At 37.6% G+C, this 16,203-nt stretch overlaps 1 protein-coding gene across 3 annotated transcripts in view; it reads right to left on the reverse strand.

The window, feature by feature from the left end:
• The window catches only part of mroh1 (maestro heat-like repeat family member 1), a 152,450-nt gene that overhangs the window by 57,835 nt on the left and 78,412 nt on the right, over positions 1 to 16,203 (reverse strand). For all 3 annotated transcript variants that reach the window (XM_051936041.1, XM_051936040.1, XM_028818100.2), the window contains exons 18-21: positions 13,229 to 13,281; positions 10,902 to 11,009; positions 10,649 to 10,768; positions 10,029 to 10,151 (exon numbers count right to left, since the gene is read on the reverse strand). In XM_051936041.1, the coding sequence (XP_051792001.1) occupies positions 10,029 to 10,151; positions 10,649 to 10,768; positions 10,902 to 11,009; positions 13,229 to 13,281 (404 nt within the window). The remainder of the gene's footprint in view (positions 1 to 10,028; positions 10,152 to 10,648; positions 10,769 to 10,901; positions 11,010 to 13,228; positions 13,282 to 16,203) is intronic.

A 16,203-nucleotide genomic window follows, 5' to 3' on the forward strand; every position in this document is an offset into this window, starting at 1 on the left:
GAGATGAATGGAGAAGAAAAAGAAATGCTGAGATAATTGCTTCCTCTGTGCTTTAAGAGCTTATTCTAAAATTTTATTGATTATATCCTGCAAAGTTTTTTAAAAAAATCTGTACAGATCCTCTAACTAAATATTTGATTTTTTCCAATTTCAAATAGTATAAAACATTGGTTTCCCACTGATTTAAAAGAGGAGAGTTAGGATTCTTCTAGTTTAGCAAAATAAGTCTGCGTGCCAAAAGTGTAGTGAATGCAATCACAGTTTGTTTGTCCTTCTCTACTTTAAACCCATCTGGAAGAACACCAAACACAGCTGTTAACGGGTTAGGAGGGATTGTGACACCAAGGCTGTCTGAAAGGCACTTAAAAATTTTGGTCCAAAACATGTGACCCAGTGAGGTTGGAACTTGATTGCAGCGTTCGCAGGTTGGGTCTTGCCCTGGAAACATTTTGGACAGTTTTAGGCGAGACAGATGTGCTCGATATATAACTTTGAGTTGAATAATTATATGCTTTGCGCATATGGAGCTCAAGTGAAGTCTATGAATTGCTACTTTCCACTCCCTTTCTGATATATTGATTAAGAGATCTTTTTCCCATTGTCCTCTTGGATCTTTGAAAGGGAGGGACTGTAAAATAATTTTAAATATTGCAGAGATGGTGTCTAAGTCCTTAAAACTGAGCAATATTTTTTCCAGCATGGACGAGGGTGCAAGATGAGGAAAATCGGGCAGGTTCTGTTTAACAAAGTTCCTAATTTGAAGATAGTGGATAAAATGTGTAACTGGAAAGTTAAATTTAGAATGTAACTGTTCGTAGGATGCAAAGGTGTTATCTACAGTGCATCCGGAAAGTATTCAGAGCGCATCACTTTTTCCACCTTTTGTTATGTTACAGCCTTATTTCAAACTGGATTAAATTCATTTTTTTCCTCAGAATTCTACACACAACTATGGAGGACTATTTCGGACAAAATTAAATAAATAAATAAATGCGCAAATAAATTAAAGTTCAGTGAAATGTGAGCATAAATAAATAAATGTATCATGAAATGAAGCCTTAATAAATAAATTTGCCATGAAATGAGAGCATAAATAAATAAATGTGTCACGAAATATGTTTTTTGTTGCTTATTTATTTATTTCATTTTGTCCGTAACATTCCTCCAAACCATCATGAAATACGACTTGAAATAAAACTGTCACTTTCACTCGTCAAAGTTGAGAGGGTGGGCTCTAACACACCCTCTAGTTATTGATTTGTTGAGTGTTACCTTCAGCCTAGAGTAATCGAACTATGAGCCATATGATTCTCAAGGTACCAAAGCGCATGCTTAAAGTTGTGCTTGTGAGTGTCCATGGCGAATATGACTGCTACAAAAAGTTGCCCAGAGTTGCTACGTGAAGCGGCAGTTTTAATTCAGGAAGCTCTAACCTCTTCATCCCCTCAGGAATCAGCACATGAGGTTTCAGCTGTAAGTGCCCCACTTGATAGCCGAAGACCTACCCCCACTTTGTCGAGTACTCACTCTACTCCTGTTCAAGATATACTACTGTATTTTAGGTGGCTGTGCTAATAGCGCTGTAAATTTGCAATAGTTATTTGTCTGCAAAATACAAACCTGCCTACAAGTAAACAGAAAGACCTGACGGTAGCCATATCACAAACGAAATATCAGTTGCTGAATACTGAAGAGCTATTAAATCTAACAGAAATATTTTGTGAATGTCGCACAATAGTTGAGTTGGAGCCATCATTTTATAAACATACTCGCCTCTTTATATTCACTTTGTTGCACTAGCCAGGTTTCCATCCAAGGAGTTTTTGCGAAAAAATATTTAGCGCTTCAAATTTTTTTACCGATATAGCCGATGGAAATGCTAATTATCGATAAAATGTTGTACATGTCGACATAATATTTTTCCGTTTAACTTTAGCGCATAAATTCTATATCGATACTTCAGATGTCGCAAAAACTACATTGGAAACAGTTTTTGTCGGAAAAAAGGGCTTTAACGCAAATAAATGTGTCACATTTTCATCACGTGCAATCAAAACGAGAATGGCGGAGCGGTTCGCATGGTCTGATGAAGAGAGTTTTTTTTTTTGATTAAACGTCGTTATTTTGTATTAATTCAAATTTCAGTTTTAATTAAAAACCTTAAGGGAAGCAGGTTAATTCCAGTTGTTATCGCACTGAGAAGGGATGTTAAAAGGTAGGCTCACCTGTACAGATCCGATGCTGCAAACACAGCTGCATCATGGGCACTTCCAGGAGTGCCAACGCAAATGTCTCGTATCATGCACCTGTCATCAACAAGGGCCTGGAGAACAATAGATGGCCACCCTTTGCGATTAATGTAATCGCGGTAGCCTTCCGTCGGGGGAAGAATAGGCACAAGCGTGCCATCCAGCGCACCGTAAATCTGTGGCACAAGATGCACCAAGGAATTGCGATATGCAATTTCATTGGCCTCCGCTTCAGTCGGAAGTCTGATATAACGCCGCATTAATTTTTCTTTAATAGCGGTGCACACAGCATATACACATCGATGGACGGTAGTTTTACTAACCCCGAAAGTTTCTCCAACTACTCTATACTCGGCGCAGGTTGCCAGCTTGTAAAGGGCGATGCCAATCCGCTTTTGGGTTGGAACCGGTGGTCGGTGGCAACCTGTGATGGGCGCAACATCAGGACTGATGAATCCACACAACATCTCAAACATCGGCCGTGTCATTATAAAATGTTGCAGCCAGAGATTTTCTGTTAAGTGTCTCCACCACCTCCTCCCAGAAGGTCTTATTCCGTCGTCTCTCCCATACCCGTGGGTTTCGTCGCACTGGGGTACTTTCTTCGAGCTCTAGGGCTATCAGACAAGCAACTGCTTCATTCTGCTGTCGTCTTCGGATATTATGTACAATTCCAATTATTTGTGAAACTGAAATAACAGTAAGCTGGCAAATTTCAAAAAACTGTCTGAATAATCTCTCCATTTCTTTGTTTAGTGGAGGGGGTGTAACGTGGAAAACAAAAGGTAGATAATTTGCGACATATGTATGGAAACGGCTCAAGGGCAGATTTTTTTCGCGATACAACAAAAGTTATGCGACAGTTCGTTTTGGGGGGGATGACGTCATCACGCACACCATTTTATCGATAAAAAGCCAGTTTGATGGAAACAGGCTGGAGACAGCAAATTTCGCAAATTTTTTTTACGTATATTCTGTTTGTCGATAACAAAACCTCGCAAAAAACTGGATGGAAACTTAATGAGTATAATTGAACAGTGGTTATCTTAAAATGCAGTTTTCACCTACTGTCAAGTGATTTTGGTAGACTGAGAATGCAGAAATTAATTTGATGCAAAGGATGTGGAGGAAACAAAACAGGTTTATGTGCATTTTTAGGATAATAAACTTTAATATGAACAGTTGTTTTTCTTCTCACTTAACGGTATGTTATACACATATATTGTTGCAAGTGTTTGTTTTAGTACATTCAGTAACCCACAGCAGAAAGACTGTGGAAACAATTTTGAGTTAATTTTTCATGCTATTAAATAGCTTTCCGTTACTAATTTTCTATGTTGTTATGCATGTATTATTCCTTGATTTCTCAATATGTGACTGTATTTCATTTTTTACTTTTTTCTTAATTATTTTTCTATGTTTACCAATATGTTCTATTTTCTTATATCACATTGTTTATATTTTTCATGTAATTGTATTTTTAATTTTTTATTCTATGTAATTGTTAGTCTACTACCTTTGCCTTTTTCTGCTTTTTCTACCACTTTTTATATATAAAAATATGATTCATTTTCATTTCAGTTTGTATTCTTCATACAATTGGTTTCTGGGGTTTTTTTTGTTGTTGTTTTACCTGTTTTTTCCCCCCTTTTCGTAATTAAACAACACGTTTCTTTGTTTTTCACCACTCCCCATAATTACTGTTTAAAGTAGGTTTTAAACATTTATTTATACTCTCTCTCTCTCTTTCTCTAAGACCTGTGGTTCCTTGCAGTTTAGTGAGCATATTTTTTATACAGTGTTTCCTGGTATCCTGATTCAGTTTTACCCTTCTGTAGTTATTTGTAGTATGTTGCTACTTCTAGCTTTCCTAAACAATCCTCAAAACATGGTGCCCACATTCCAGAAAGGATGATTCTCCTCTACATTTAACTGGGCTTTCAGTGTTGCAGTGAAAGAAATACAGTGATGAGCACATTTATTGAACACATTCAATTTTATCTTGTTAAAAACTATATTGCTGCATGTCAAAAATTAAATGTGTTGCTTCTTTTAATTAACAGCAGAGGTAGCACGGCTATTTGCCCCGTATGGGGGCTCAAACAACCCAAGGAGGCAATTTAGGTCTACTAGAAGGATGCCTTCTCCAAGCATAGTACATCACATAATGTACACACATAATTTCTGTTGTCTAAGTGACCAGACTTCTACCAAAATACCAAGTGTGTTTGTCAAAGCAAGCCTTGCTGCCTCTGGACTTGGAGAAAAGAGGATCTCCTTCACAGGTATGTAATATTATTAGTCCACAAATAAGTAGCCCAGTTAACATAATGTAAAGTATGGAAGGAGAGAAATAATTTTGGTTTTGCAGAATAATGTCAGCAGTGTGAAAAGATCATAAATGTGAAATTACATGGTTAAGTAAAATGTGTGATATTTAATTCAAACTGGAACGTCGGTCTTCTTGCATTCTTCCATTTCTCTGCAACAATTCTCTCTCTGAAATATGTGATATCTTCGGCAGAATCCATTTCATCGTCAGTAGTAAGCATTTTTCTAATTAATTCTTGTGCTATCTCGTTTACTTCCATCTCACACACAGCCATGTTGAATTAGGCATAGCCAATCTACAGAAGTCGATTAACCAATCAATAACTAGATGGTGTGTTAGAGCCCACCCTCTCAACTTTGACGAGTGAAAGTGACAGTTTTATTTCAAGTCGTATTTCATGATGGTTTGGAGGAATGTTACGGACAAAATGAAATAAATAAATAAGCAACAAAAAACATATTTCGTGACACATTTATTTATTTATGCTCTCATTTCATGGCACATTTATTTATTAAGGCTTCATTTCATGATACATTTATTTATTTATGCTCACATTTCACAGAACTTTAATTTATTTGCGCATTTATTTATTTATTTCATTTTGTCCGAAATAGTCCTCCATACACAACACCCCATAATGACAACGTGAAAAAAGTTTACTTGAGGTTTTTGCAAATTTATTAAAAATAAAAAAACTGAGAAATCCCATGTACATAAGTATTCACAGCCTTTGCTCAATACTTTGTCGATGCACCTTTGGCAGCAATTACAGCCTCAAGTCTTTTTGAATATGATGCCACAAGCTTGGCACACCTATCCTTGGCCAGTTTCGCCCATTTCTCTTTGCAGCACCTCTCAAGCTCCATCAGGTTGGATGGGAAGCATCGGTGCACAGCCATTTTAAGATCTCTCCAGAGATGTTCAATCGGATTCAAGTCTAGGCTCTGGCTGGGCCACTCAAGGACATTCACAGAGTTGTCCTGAAGCCACTCCTTTGATATCTTGGCTGTGTGCTTAGGGTCGTTGTCCTGCTGAAAGATGAACCGTCGCCCCAGTCTGAGGTCAAGAGCGCTCTGGAGCAGGTTTTCATCCAGGATGTCTTTGTACATTGCTGCAGTCATCTTTCCCTTTATCCTGACTAGTCTCCCAGTTCCTTGCGCTGAAAAACATCCCCACAGCATGATGCTGCCACCACCATGCTTCACTGTAGGGATGGTGCCAGGTTTCCTCCAAACGTGACGCCTGGCACTCACACCAAAGAGTTCAATCTTTGTCTCATCAGACCAGAGAATTTTCTTTCTCATGGTCTGAGAGTCCTTCAGGTGCCTTTTGGCAAACTCCAGGCAGGCTGCCATGTGCCTTTTACTAAGGAGTGGCTTCCGTCTGGTCACTCTACCATACAGGTCTGATTGGTGGATTGCTGCAGAGATGGTTGTCCTTCTGGAAGGTTCTCCTCTCTCCACAGAGGACCTCTGGAGGTCTGACAGAGTGACCATCGGGTTCTTGGTCATCTCCCTGACTAAAGCCCTTCTCCCCTGATCGCTCAGTTTAGATGGCAGGCCAGCTCTAGGAAGAGTCCTGGTGGTTTCGAACTTCTTCCACTTACGGATGATGGAGGCCACTGTGCTCATTGGGACCTTCAAAGCAGCAGAAAGTTTTCTGTAACCTTCCCCAGATTTGTGCCTCGAGACAATCCTGTCTCGGAGGTCTACAGACAATTCCTTTGACTTCATGCTTGGTTTGTGCTCTGACTTGAACTGTCAACTGTGGGACCTTATATAGACAGGTGTGTGCCTTTCCAAATCATGTCCAATCAACTGAATTTACCACAGGTGGACTCCAATTAAGCTGCAGAAACATCTCACGGATGATCAGGGGAAACAGGATGCACCTGAGCTCAATTTCGAGCTTCACAGCAAAGGCTGTGAATACTTATGTACATGTGTTTTCTCAATTTTTTTATTTTTAATAAATTTGCAAAAATCTCAAGTAAACTTTTTTCACATTGTCATTATGGAGTGTTGTGTGTAGAATTCTGAGGAAAAAAATGAATTTAATCCATTTTGGAATAAGGCTGTAACATAACAAAATGTAGAAAAAGTGATGCGCTGTGAATACTTTCCGGATGCACTGTATATAAAGATCTCTGAGCAGTTTAATTCCAAATTTTTTCCAGATATTAAAAACTGGATACGTTTGCGAGGGTTGAAAGAGGTGGTTCTCTTGCAGAGGTGCCACAGATAAAAGCTTCTCCATCTTAAAATGCTTTCTACATTAGTTCCATATTCTGAGTGAGTGAAGCACAATTGGGTTATTAGTATATTGCCAATACCTTGCATTTATTGGGGCACAAAGCAGGGAATATAAAGAAGTACTGCAGGATTTTACTTAAATTGCGGACCAGGCCTGTGTATGTTCATCTATTTGTGTCCAGGTTTTTATAGCTTGTATGTTTGCTGCCCAATAATAAAACTGAAAGTTAGGTAGAGCTATGCCACCTTCTGCCTGAGGCCTTTGTAGGGTCGCTCTTTGGATACGTGGATGTTTTGAGTTCCAAATAAATGAGGTTATTGTTGAATTTAATTGCTTAAAAATGATGTATTGATGTATATTGGAATGTTTTGGAATAAAAAAAAAAGCTTAGGAAGAATATTCATCTTAACAACGTTAATTCTTCCAGCTAGAGTGAGATGAAGGGTTGACCATCTATGCAAGTCTTGATTAATTTTTTCCCATACAGACGGCAAAATTTTGTTGATAAATAAGTAGTTATTATAGTAAATAAGGAATATTTTTATATATTTGTTTTTGGGATGTGTTTAATCTATATGGGCATTTTCCTGAGGTGTTGTCAAAATTCAGGTGTCAGGGTGGAAGTACTATAGGGCTTAGGTGTTGGCCTAATTCTATCTGTCCCTCATTCTTAAAAAAGTAGCAGCTTCTTTACTATGTAAATCTGGTGGCAACCTCTGCGCTTGCTAGAAGTCAGTAGTGTCATTTTGCTTGACTTTTCACTACATTCATAATGGCTAACACAGTACAACACCCTAGTACTACTTAATATATTGAAAGTTGAACAGTCTGCCACTTCAAAAAAATTAAAGAAAAATAGAAATAAATAATTTCTGGTAGAAGTAACCCACAGTGAAAACAAGTAAAGATACATAACAATGTGCTACAATGCCTAGATATGCTGGGTTCAAGTCCAGGTGTCTATTAATGCTATTTCATTAGATAGCCAACATTCAGACAGCTCTCTGGCACTCTTGGTATTGGCCCTGAATTTTACTTTCACAGTGCACCTAAAACACTCGCAACACGTATACTGAAACATTGTTATGCCATCAGAAGGAAAGACTCATGGTCACTGATTTATACACATATAAGTTCCACCAGACACAAGTGTAACTGGGACACTGTGAATGTAAAATTCAGGGCCAATACCAATCTTGGATCTCTAATGAAAAGAGAAGACCAAGGTGTTAATCCTGGCTCAGATGTCATCCAGTTTAACAAGGTCCATGTCAGATAATCTGATGAAAAGTGGTTTTCTAGAAAAAAAAAAATCAACCAAACCTAGAACTGATAGAATTCCACTGTAAACAAAAGCCCAGAGGGAGGGGACATTTGAAACAAATGTGGAGATTATGGATGAGTAAATAACCAACATCTGCACTCTTTTTTTTCTGATTCTTCTGTTTAGCAATCTTAATGTTCTACTCAGCTTCTTCTCGGGAGTTTTTCAAATAAACAGTCCAGAGGAAAGGATGTGAATATAAGATAGGATTTAACAAGAAGAGTGTAACAGGACAGTGATAATTATATGAGAAGCAGGGTGTCTGGGCTTTCCCTTAAAGATAGGGTGAGAAGCTCGGGCATCCGGGAGGTTCTAGGTGGCTCGGGCATCTGATCAGGAGGCCCCCTGGATGCCTCCCTGGTGAGGTGTTCCAGTCATGTCTAACAGGGATGAGGCCCCGTGGAAGACCCAGGACACGCTGGAGGGACTATGTCTCTTGGCCGGCCTGGGAACGCCTCAGAATTCCCCCGGAAGAGCTAGCAGAAGTGGCTGGGGAGAGGAAAGTCTGGGCATCTCTGCTCAAGCTGTTGCCCCCGCGACCCGATCTCGTATAAGCAGAAGAGAATGGATGGATGGATGGATGGATAACTGTCAAGAAACTAATTTTCCTTTTGTCTCTGTTGTATCATATCACTGAGGTTTACAATCAAATCAAATTCAGTGATATACAGGGTACCCACAAAAACATTCCTTGTTTTTAAATGGTTACAAAATGAAAACTTATTGGACTATGTTAATAAATAAGATGACAGCAAATATATTAACTCAACACGTTTCTTCTTTTCCCCGCAGATTCTTCTGTGCACTCCTTATACCGCTAGCAGACCGTGAAATTCAAGATGGCGCTCACCCGACAGCAACAAAGCTGGTGTGTGTTGCAATTTCATACAGCAAAAAGTGTTATGACTGTGCAGCATGCTTTCAGACACAAATTTCATGTGAATCCGCCTACTAACAAGTCCATTTTAAAGTGGTATAACAATTTTGTTGAGGAAGGTTGCATCTGTGACCAGAGAAAGGTACATTCAGGCCGACCACAAGTCTCACCAGAAGCTGTTAATCATGTCAGAGAAACCTTTTTGCAGAGCCCGAAAAAGTCAATGCGTAGAGTTAGCCGAGAGTTACAAGTCCCAAAAAGCACGGTTAGCAAGATCTTACACAATTGCTTGCACTTTCACCCTTATAAGGTGCAATTGGTGCAGAAGTTACAACCTTCAGACAATGCAATGTGACTTTAATTCTGCATGGATCTCCATGCGTTAATTGAAAATGATGAAAACCTGCTGTCAAAAATGCGATTATCGCATCGATGTTTGCCAAGTAACAGGTGGGGCGCACATTGAGTGTATGTAATCAACAGATGCCATAGGAAACTTTATGAGTTGATGAAACTGTAGCCTCAAAGGTGAAAGAATATTCCTATAAATTTTAATTTTGTAACCATTTAAAATCAAGGTGTGTTTTTGTGGGCACCCTGTACAATGGAAAACCTGACATTTCTTCATATTTTTAGATAAGAAAGAAAGAAGTTTTGAGGTGCAGTAGTTATGCTCACAAATCATGGCATTGCAGAGTGGTGACATGTTTCGTGTCAATTTGCACATGCAAGTAAGGATTTCACTCAGTATATATGAAAATAATGACCCTATTGATATTTGCAAATCAAGAAGTGCATATTTTAATTATAGCAATGCATTTAGTGGCTGAAAGGAAAAACACTAATGTTGAGTTAAATAATTATAAGGAACATATCTAAAAAATCAAGATATTCATAGTACAAGATATATGGGTCCCATAAGATCAATTTCTAACACTTTAAAGAAATTCCAGCAAGAAAAACTTCAAAGAAATCTTTATGCAATAAAAATACCTTAAGAAGACCAAAGATGCCTGATGCTTTTTTAAATGCTTCAGACTTTCCAAAATCTTCAAGTTTTCCTAATGAGTCATCAAGGTGCTTAGAGGCACACAATCCAATACCCGCTGCAATTCCCTGCAAAAGAATAACTTCTGAATGTCAAAACTACAAATTTCTAAATTAAATAAATAAGTAAAACAAGAGTAGGTTCACTTGCCCATCAGTGATCTGTGATAAATAGCAATTCTTTATCTTTTTCACCAACAGATAAAATAACCATCTTCTCCATCAATCACATTCTCCTATAGACAAGTTAGTCTCATTTCTTGCAGCTCACTCCCCCATTTGGTTAAAAACAAATATTGAACATAGTACATTCATAAGAAGAGCACAGTAAAACACTGCCATTTGGAATTACATTCAGATTAAACATTCAGGAAGGTGAACTATAACATAAAAAATACTAGGGAAACTCTTTTTAGTGTTAATGGCAAATCTACCTCAGATGCATTTGAGTTCATCATCACTTTTGTAAAGTAAAATAAAATAAATATTTATGTTTTGTTTTTAAACTGGTTAAACATAAGAAAAAGTACTAATAATGTTTCTTTTAAATGCATGTGGAATAGTACCTCTCTCTCAAGGGAGTCATTATGGCGTGCAGTCAAAAGAATTTCCTGTAGCTGTTTTCTTACAACATCTTTATTGTAACATTGACGAAGAGTCACTCCAATACACTTGTAGAAAAAGTTCTATAAAGAAATGTCACACATTAAAATGTGCAATTGTTAGACAAATAACTATAAAGTAGTTTAACAGGCCAAAATAGTTTGACATTAAACACAGACATTAAGTAAAATATGAATGCCACGTCTCTAAACATACCTTTTCATCTAAGAAGGTATTATAGCTTGTAAGATATCCAACCATTTCAATTGCCAGCGTACTAGTCCATTTGTCATCTGAAATTGTAACAAGGGTCTTGGACAAGAACTGCAATTTAAGAAAGCAAAAAGAAAAAAAAGTCACAAATAAAAAATGAGCAAAACAATTTTGTAGTAGTGGTAGTAACAGAGGTAGTACTGTCACATTTACATATAGCAAGTAAACTTCGATTTGTTCTCATCTGCTAGTATATAATAAGAATAGGCAACTCTTTTCATTGCCACATTTTCATGGGTTAGACACGGAACAATCAAAAAATAAACCAGGTGCGTGAGTCTGCCAAGAAGCTCCTGGTAATCTGCACTGCCTACTTAAGCTCAAGATGAACAAACAATGTGGAACCACTATGTAGGCTCAGCACCCAAAAGATAAAGAGTGATATTAGGATGTGATACTAGTTGAGTAAAAAGCATGTCTGTGATAGGTCTAGAAGGCCTACACACATGAGATAGAAAATGGCTCGTGGGGTATAGAATGTAATCTCACTTGAGAAAAGAAGACAGAGCTTGGATGAATGGCTGAAAAATAGCAGGTAGCTAGAGGTAGGCTCAGATTCAGGAACAACATTGGTTCTTGAAGCAAACCTCTTAATTTAAGAGGTCTTTCTCCTACTCTGAAGTTTCAGTACAATAGAAGTTTTAGGAGATGATAAGGTACTCAAAAGTTTAAAACAGTACTGTAAAGTTGGGAATTTGCCTTCCTCAAGAAGACATTCACCTCCACGCAGAGAGGCTATGCTTCTTTTGCACATATGCACCAAAGAGCTAGTCACTATAATCAGCCTTTAAAAACCATAACATTTACTGACTAGACCTACTGAACAACTTGAATACTCACATTGGTAAATTACAGAGACACCTGGAGAGATCTAACTGGGAGGAATGTCATTTTTGATCTGATTCTAAATGGTGACCCTATGAATGATAATTGGACTTCTGTGATAGTAGGGAAAGTCAGGAGCGTGGAGTCTGAAATGACTCTGATCAGAGTCACAGTAGTGGATTGGCAGTACAGAGTTCTGACCAAAAGGTGGTTGCTACCTGTACTGGCAGTACCCCAAGGAACTGTTGGTTGGTACCTGTGGTGAGGGAAAATGTCAAGTAACATAAAGAGGCCTTCTGTGCAATGTAAGTAACAGGGTTTCTACATCTGACTGAGAGGTATAAACAGAACAAGAAAATGGCAGCTGCGTTAGTGACCAATATACAGGCCCCATGTATTGGATGAAGTTTGTTAAGGCCATGAAAGCACACTTTTCAAATAGCTCCAGAGAGGTTCTAAGAAACTATCTGATGAACAATGTAAAGATAGCTGGCTAGTTGGGGCTAAAACGTTTACTTCATTACGGTTATTATCAAAACGTGTAAAGAATGTACTGTATAAACTCATTGGATGTACTCTCTGATAAAGAACATGTTTGTGGCTAAAGTCACCATGGGTAATTTTAAATGTCCATAGTGCAAATTTGTTAGGACTGATAATAATAGATAGCTCTTAGTTAAAATGCTTATTTTATATTAACATGGAAGGTAAAGACAGTTCCTCCAGAAAGTAACTACATTACTGGTTGTTCAATAGCCAAGGCAAATATACTACAAAACTGAAAAGAAAATGAGTCAAATAGATAAAAGTTATTCACAACCCCTGCTACTATCTCCAAAACATCTCAAAGCTGCAAAGGTGTTTATGTTTAGCTTGAAAATGACCTGATCCATATACTGTACATAAAATGGACTGGCTAAAGAACAAAAGGTACCTGTACTTGTGTGGTCTACTTTGTGAGTTGGCTAAAATTCAATAAATTTTTATGACATGACTTGATGATTACTGTTTACCAAAAAATACTGTATCAAAAAAGATGGTAGAACTCGGCACATTTTTAAATGAAGGATTGTTGAAAACTGCCATATATAGGTGTAGTATGATGGTAACAGCATATTTAACAGATTCTTAGCTGTAACTGCTCCCATAAAATTATTTCTTCTGGAAAATAACACAAGATTTATTTTCACTAAAACAATTCTGACAAGATTGTTTTAGTAATGTATTCACCAAGAAGATGCACAGATAAAACAAATAGATCTCACTTAAAAAAATGGCTTTAACCAAAATACTTTGGTATGAAGGGCAAAGCTATATATTACATTATTCTCCTTATTTTGAAAACACTAAATTACTAAATCAAAATATGTAAGCATAGAATATAAAATGTGCTAGATTATAATAGTCACAAACATCAATGGCATTTATCACTTTACTTTATTTACCTCAAGCAGACAATCTTCCCATTTTTTAGCATCTATAGTTTCTTCAGTTGTTTCTGAAAAATTAAAGTTGCAAGAAGTTGTATTTAAATTGAATGTTCTAACATGTCAAAAAGAAAAAGAAAAAAATGCCTAATTCAGCAGGAGTAATGCAAGCAAGACAACAGTCATCCCTGAACAGGATGTCAGTATATGCAAATACATATTGTACATACACCAGGCCAGTTTATCAAATACGCAAATGTTTGCTCTTTGGGAAGTGGTGAAAATGGATATACATTGGTAAGACTCTGCATATTACAATGGTAAAATACAAAGTGCTGCAGAGTACTTTTGCCTCCATTTTTTCAATGCTAAACTTTATCAATGACTTGCCCTATAATGCATAAATATACAAAATCAAACACATTAATCAACATTACAGTAATTAGTTTAAGCATGATAATTGTGTAATCCATGTTCAAAATCCTCTTCATCACCATTTTCTTTCCATTTTAGTGGTCAGCAATACCCTAAGCCAAGTTGACCATGCCTTTCTCTTACTATAAACTTTCTTCAGTTTTTCTGGGGAAGTACCAGATGGTCCCAGGACAACCAAGAGTCTTAATACAGTGGTGTGCAAAAGTACTCAATACCCTTGAAAGTCATAATTTTATGCATGGCAAAAGATTTGTATACTTACATATCCATTCAGTATTTTTAATGTGGACGCTTCTGCTGTAACAATACATTTCCAAAGAAAAAATAAACCATTTTCTATATTCAAACCTTACACATTAATACTTTGTTGAGAACCCTTTTGCTGCGACAACAGTCTTAATTCTTTTTGGGTAAGTACGAACCAGTTTTACAAATTGTTCAGGAATGAATCTTCCCCACTGTTATTGGCAGAATTTCTAGAGATCCTCTAGGTGGGCAGAATGGCACCTACCATTAATTCACAACATAGATGGCAAATGGTTTTTTAAGTTGCAATTACCTGACTCTCACTTTCACCTTGTGGTTGGTGAGCCCACATGGTGGATATATTGTCACGCTTGGGTCACAGATTTGCACAGAGACACAGGAGGTTGTAGAAAAGAAAGGAACTTCATTCAAAACACTCCAAACAAACATTTGTCTCTTTTCAAAAGTTTAAACATTTGTCTCTTTTCAAAAGTTTAAACGTGCTCCTCCATGACAAGTCAGAGATGACAGTTTCCCCAGGAGGAGAGAATGTCTGAGAGAGGGATAAGGAGAAGGAAGCAATCAGTTTAACAAACTGACAGAAGCCCGTGCAGGCTTTTTAAGAAGGTGGAGCACCGCACGAGAGGCATATTACGCGACAGAGCCGGCTAGAAGGGAAAGGAGGAATGTGAAGGTAATCTGTCTATGTGTTTCTTAGGGGTTTTCCCAGGGGTGTCTGTAACTTCTGGGGGTGCGATCAGCTTCGCAGCTCACAATATGCAGCTTTTTTAGACTGAGTCCAACTGTGCTACATGTTGCCACCTACCTTGGGTCTAGCTGGCAAACACCACCACTCGTCATTATGGATTCAAGAGTGGCCATGGCTCTCTTAGATTTAATTAGATTTAATGATGGTAAAATTATGGTTTGTTGTTTATTTGATACCTCCCCTTAGACCGATCTGCCATGGGTAACCCTAACTGAAGCACATATTGCACCTACAGAAAACATTGCTCTAAGGATCATTAAGAGGCACAAGCACATCATCTATGCCAAGGTCACAATTCTAGGAGAGGCATAAAAAATAACTGGTGAATTTATGATTACAAACATGTAAAATCCCAAGTTACTCTGTGAGGAAACAACATGATAAGTTAAATAGCAATGAATCTGTTATGCCATTGCTAATGTGATTAAATGTGTAGCATGTGACAGAATCCTGTTTCCAAATACAAAAAATCCATACCCACACATAGTTCTTTTCTGAGAAAACTTGGGAGGTAAAAATAAAGAAATGGAGGTGGCTACAAAATGCCATATTAACCCCTAAAACTGAAACAAAATCATACCATACTTCAAAATACTGTATAATTAAGAGAAGGTTTCTTAACTGATGGAACAGACCTGCTAACAGAAGTGGAAAGGCCCAGTAACAGGAGAAGGAATATGATTTGCAGGAGGAGGAGGTGGAAGTTAGGAGCACGCACTGATACAGAGCATTACCGCACCCACCACATGACAAATCAACTCAGGATCCCAGATTAGGGCCGAGTGTAGCCATGCAACGGGTGACACCTTAGCACCACACTAGTTCAGATGGAATGGAACAGTGTGAGGTTTTTTTATGGTGGCTACAGTGCCAACTCTGCCACCAACCCCAAGGTTTTTCCCTACAGGTTGGAGGGCCTAGTTGCAGGGCTGCATGTAGGTTAATGTCATACCCAGGATGGAGCAATTGCAGGTTAAGGGCATTGCGCAACAGCCCAACAGATTAGAGTCACTTTTGGCATTTTACGGGATTCGAACCGGCAACCTTCTGATTGCCAGCACAGATCCCTAGCCTCAGAGCCAAAACTCTGCCATATTATTTGCAGGGAAAGAAACAAATAAAAAATGATTTTCTAAAATTTGAAAGTAGGTGTAGCATGATTACTAGTAGAAGCAGGACACATTCTTCCATTAATTTTTTGGGCAAGATAGATGATTTTACAGTGGTTGATGTTTCATATGAACTTAATTATATCAACAAGGGCCAAGGTCAGTAGTCCAAAATATGAAAATAAGCATCCAAAAACATAAACAGAAATCCATAAAAAAAACATACAACTTGACAGACAGACAGACAGACACAAACTTAGATAGATAGATAGATAGATAGATAGATAGATAGATAGATAGATAGATAGATAGATAGATAGATAGATAGATAGATAGATAGATAGATAGATAGATAGATAGATAGATAGATAAAGTTTTTATCTATCTATATTTTGAATCTTTTTAAATAAATACTACTTTCCATCAAGTGACTT

This window comes from Erpetoichthys calabaricus, chromosome 13 (genome assembly GCF_900747795.2).
Source record: "Erpetoichthys calabaricus chromosome 13, fErpCal1.3, whole genome shotgun sequence".
NCBI classification, from domain to species: Eukaryota; Metazoa; Chordata; class Cladistia; order Polypteriformes; family Polypteridae; genus Erpetoichthys; species Erpetoichthys calabaricus.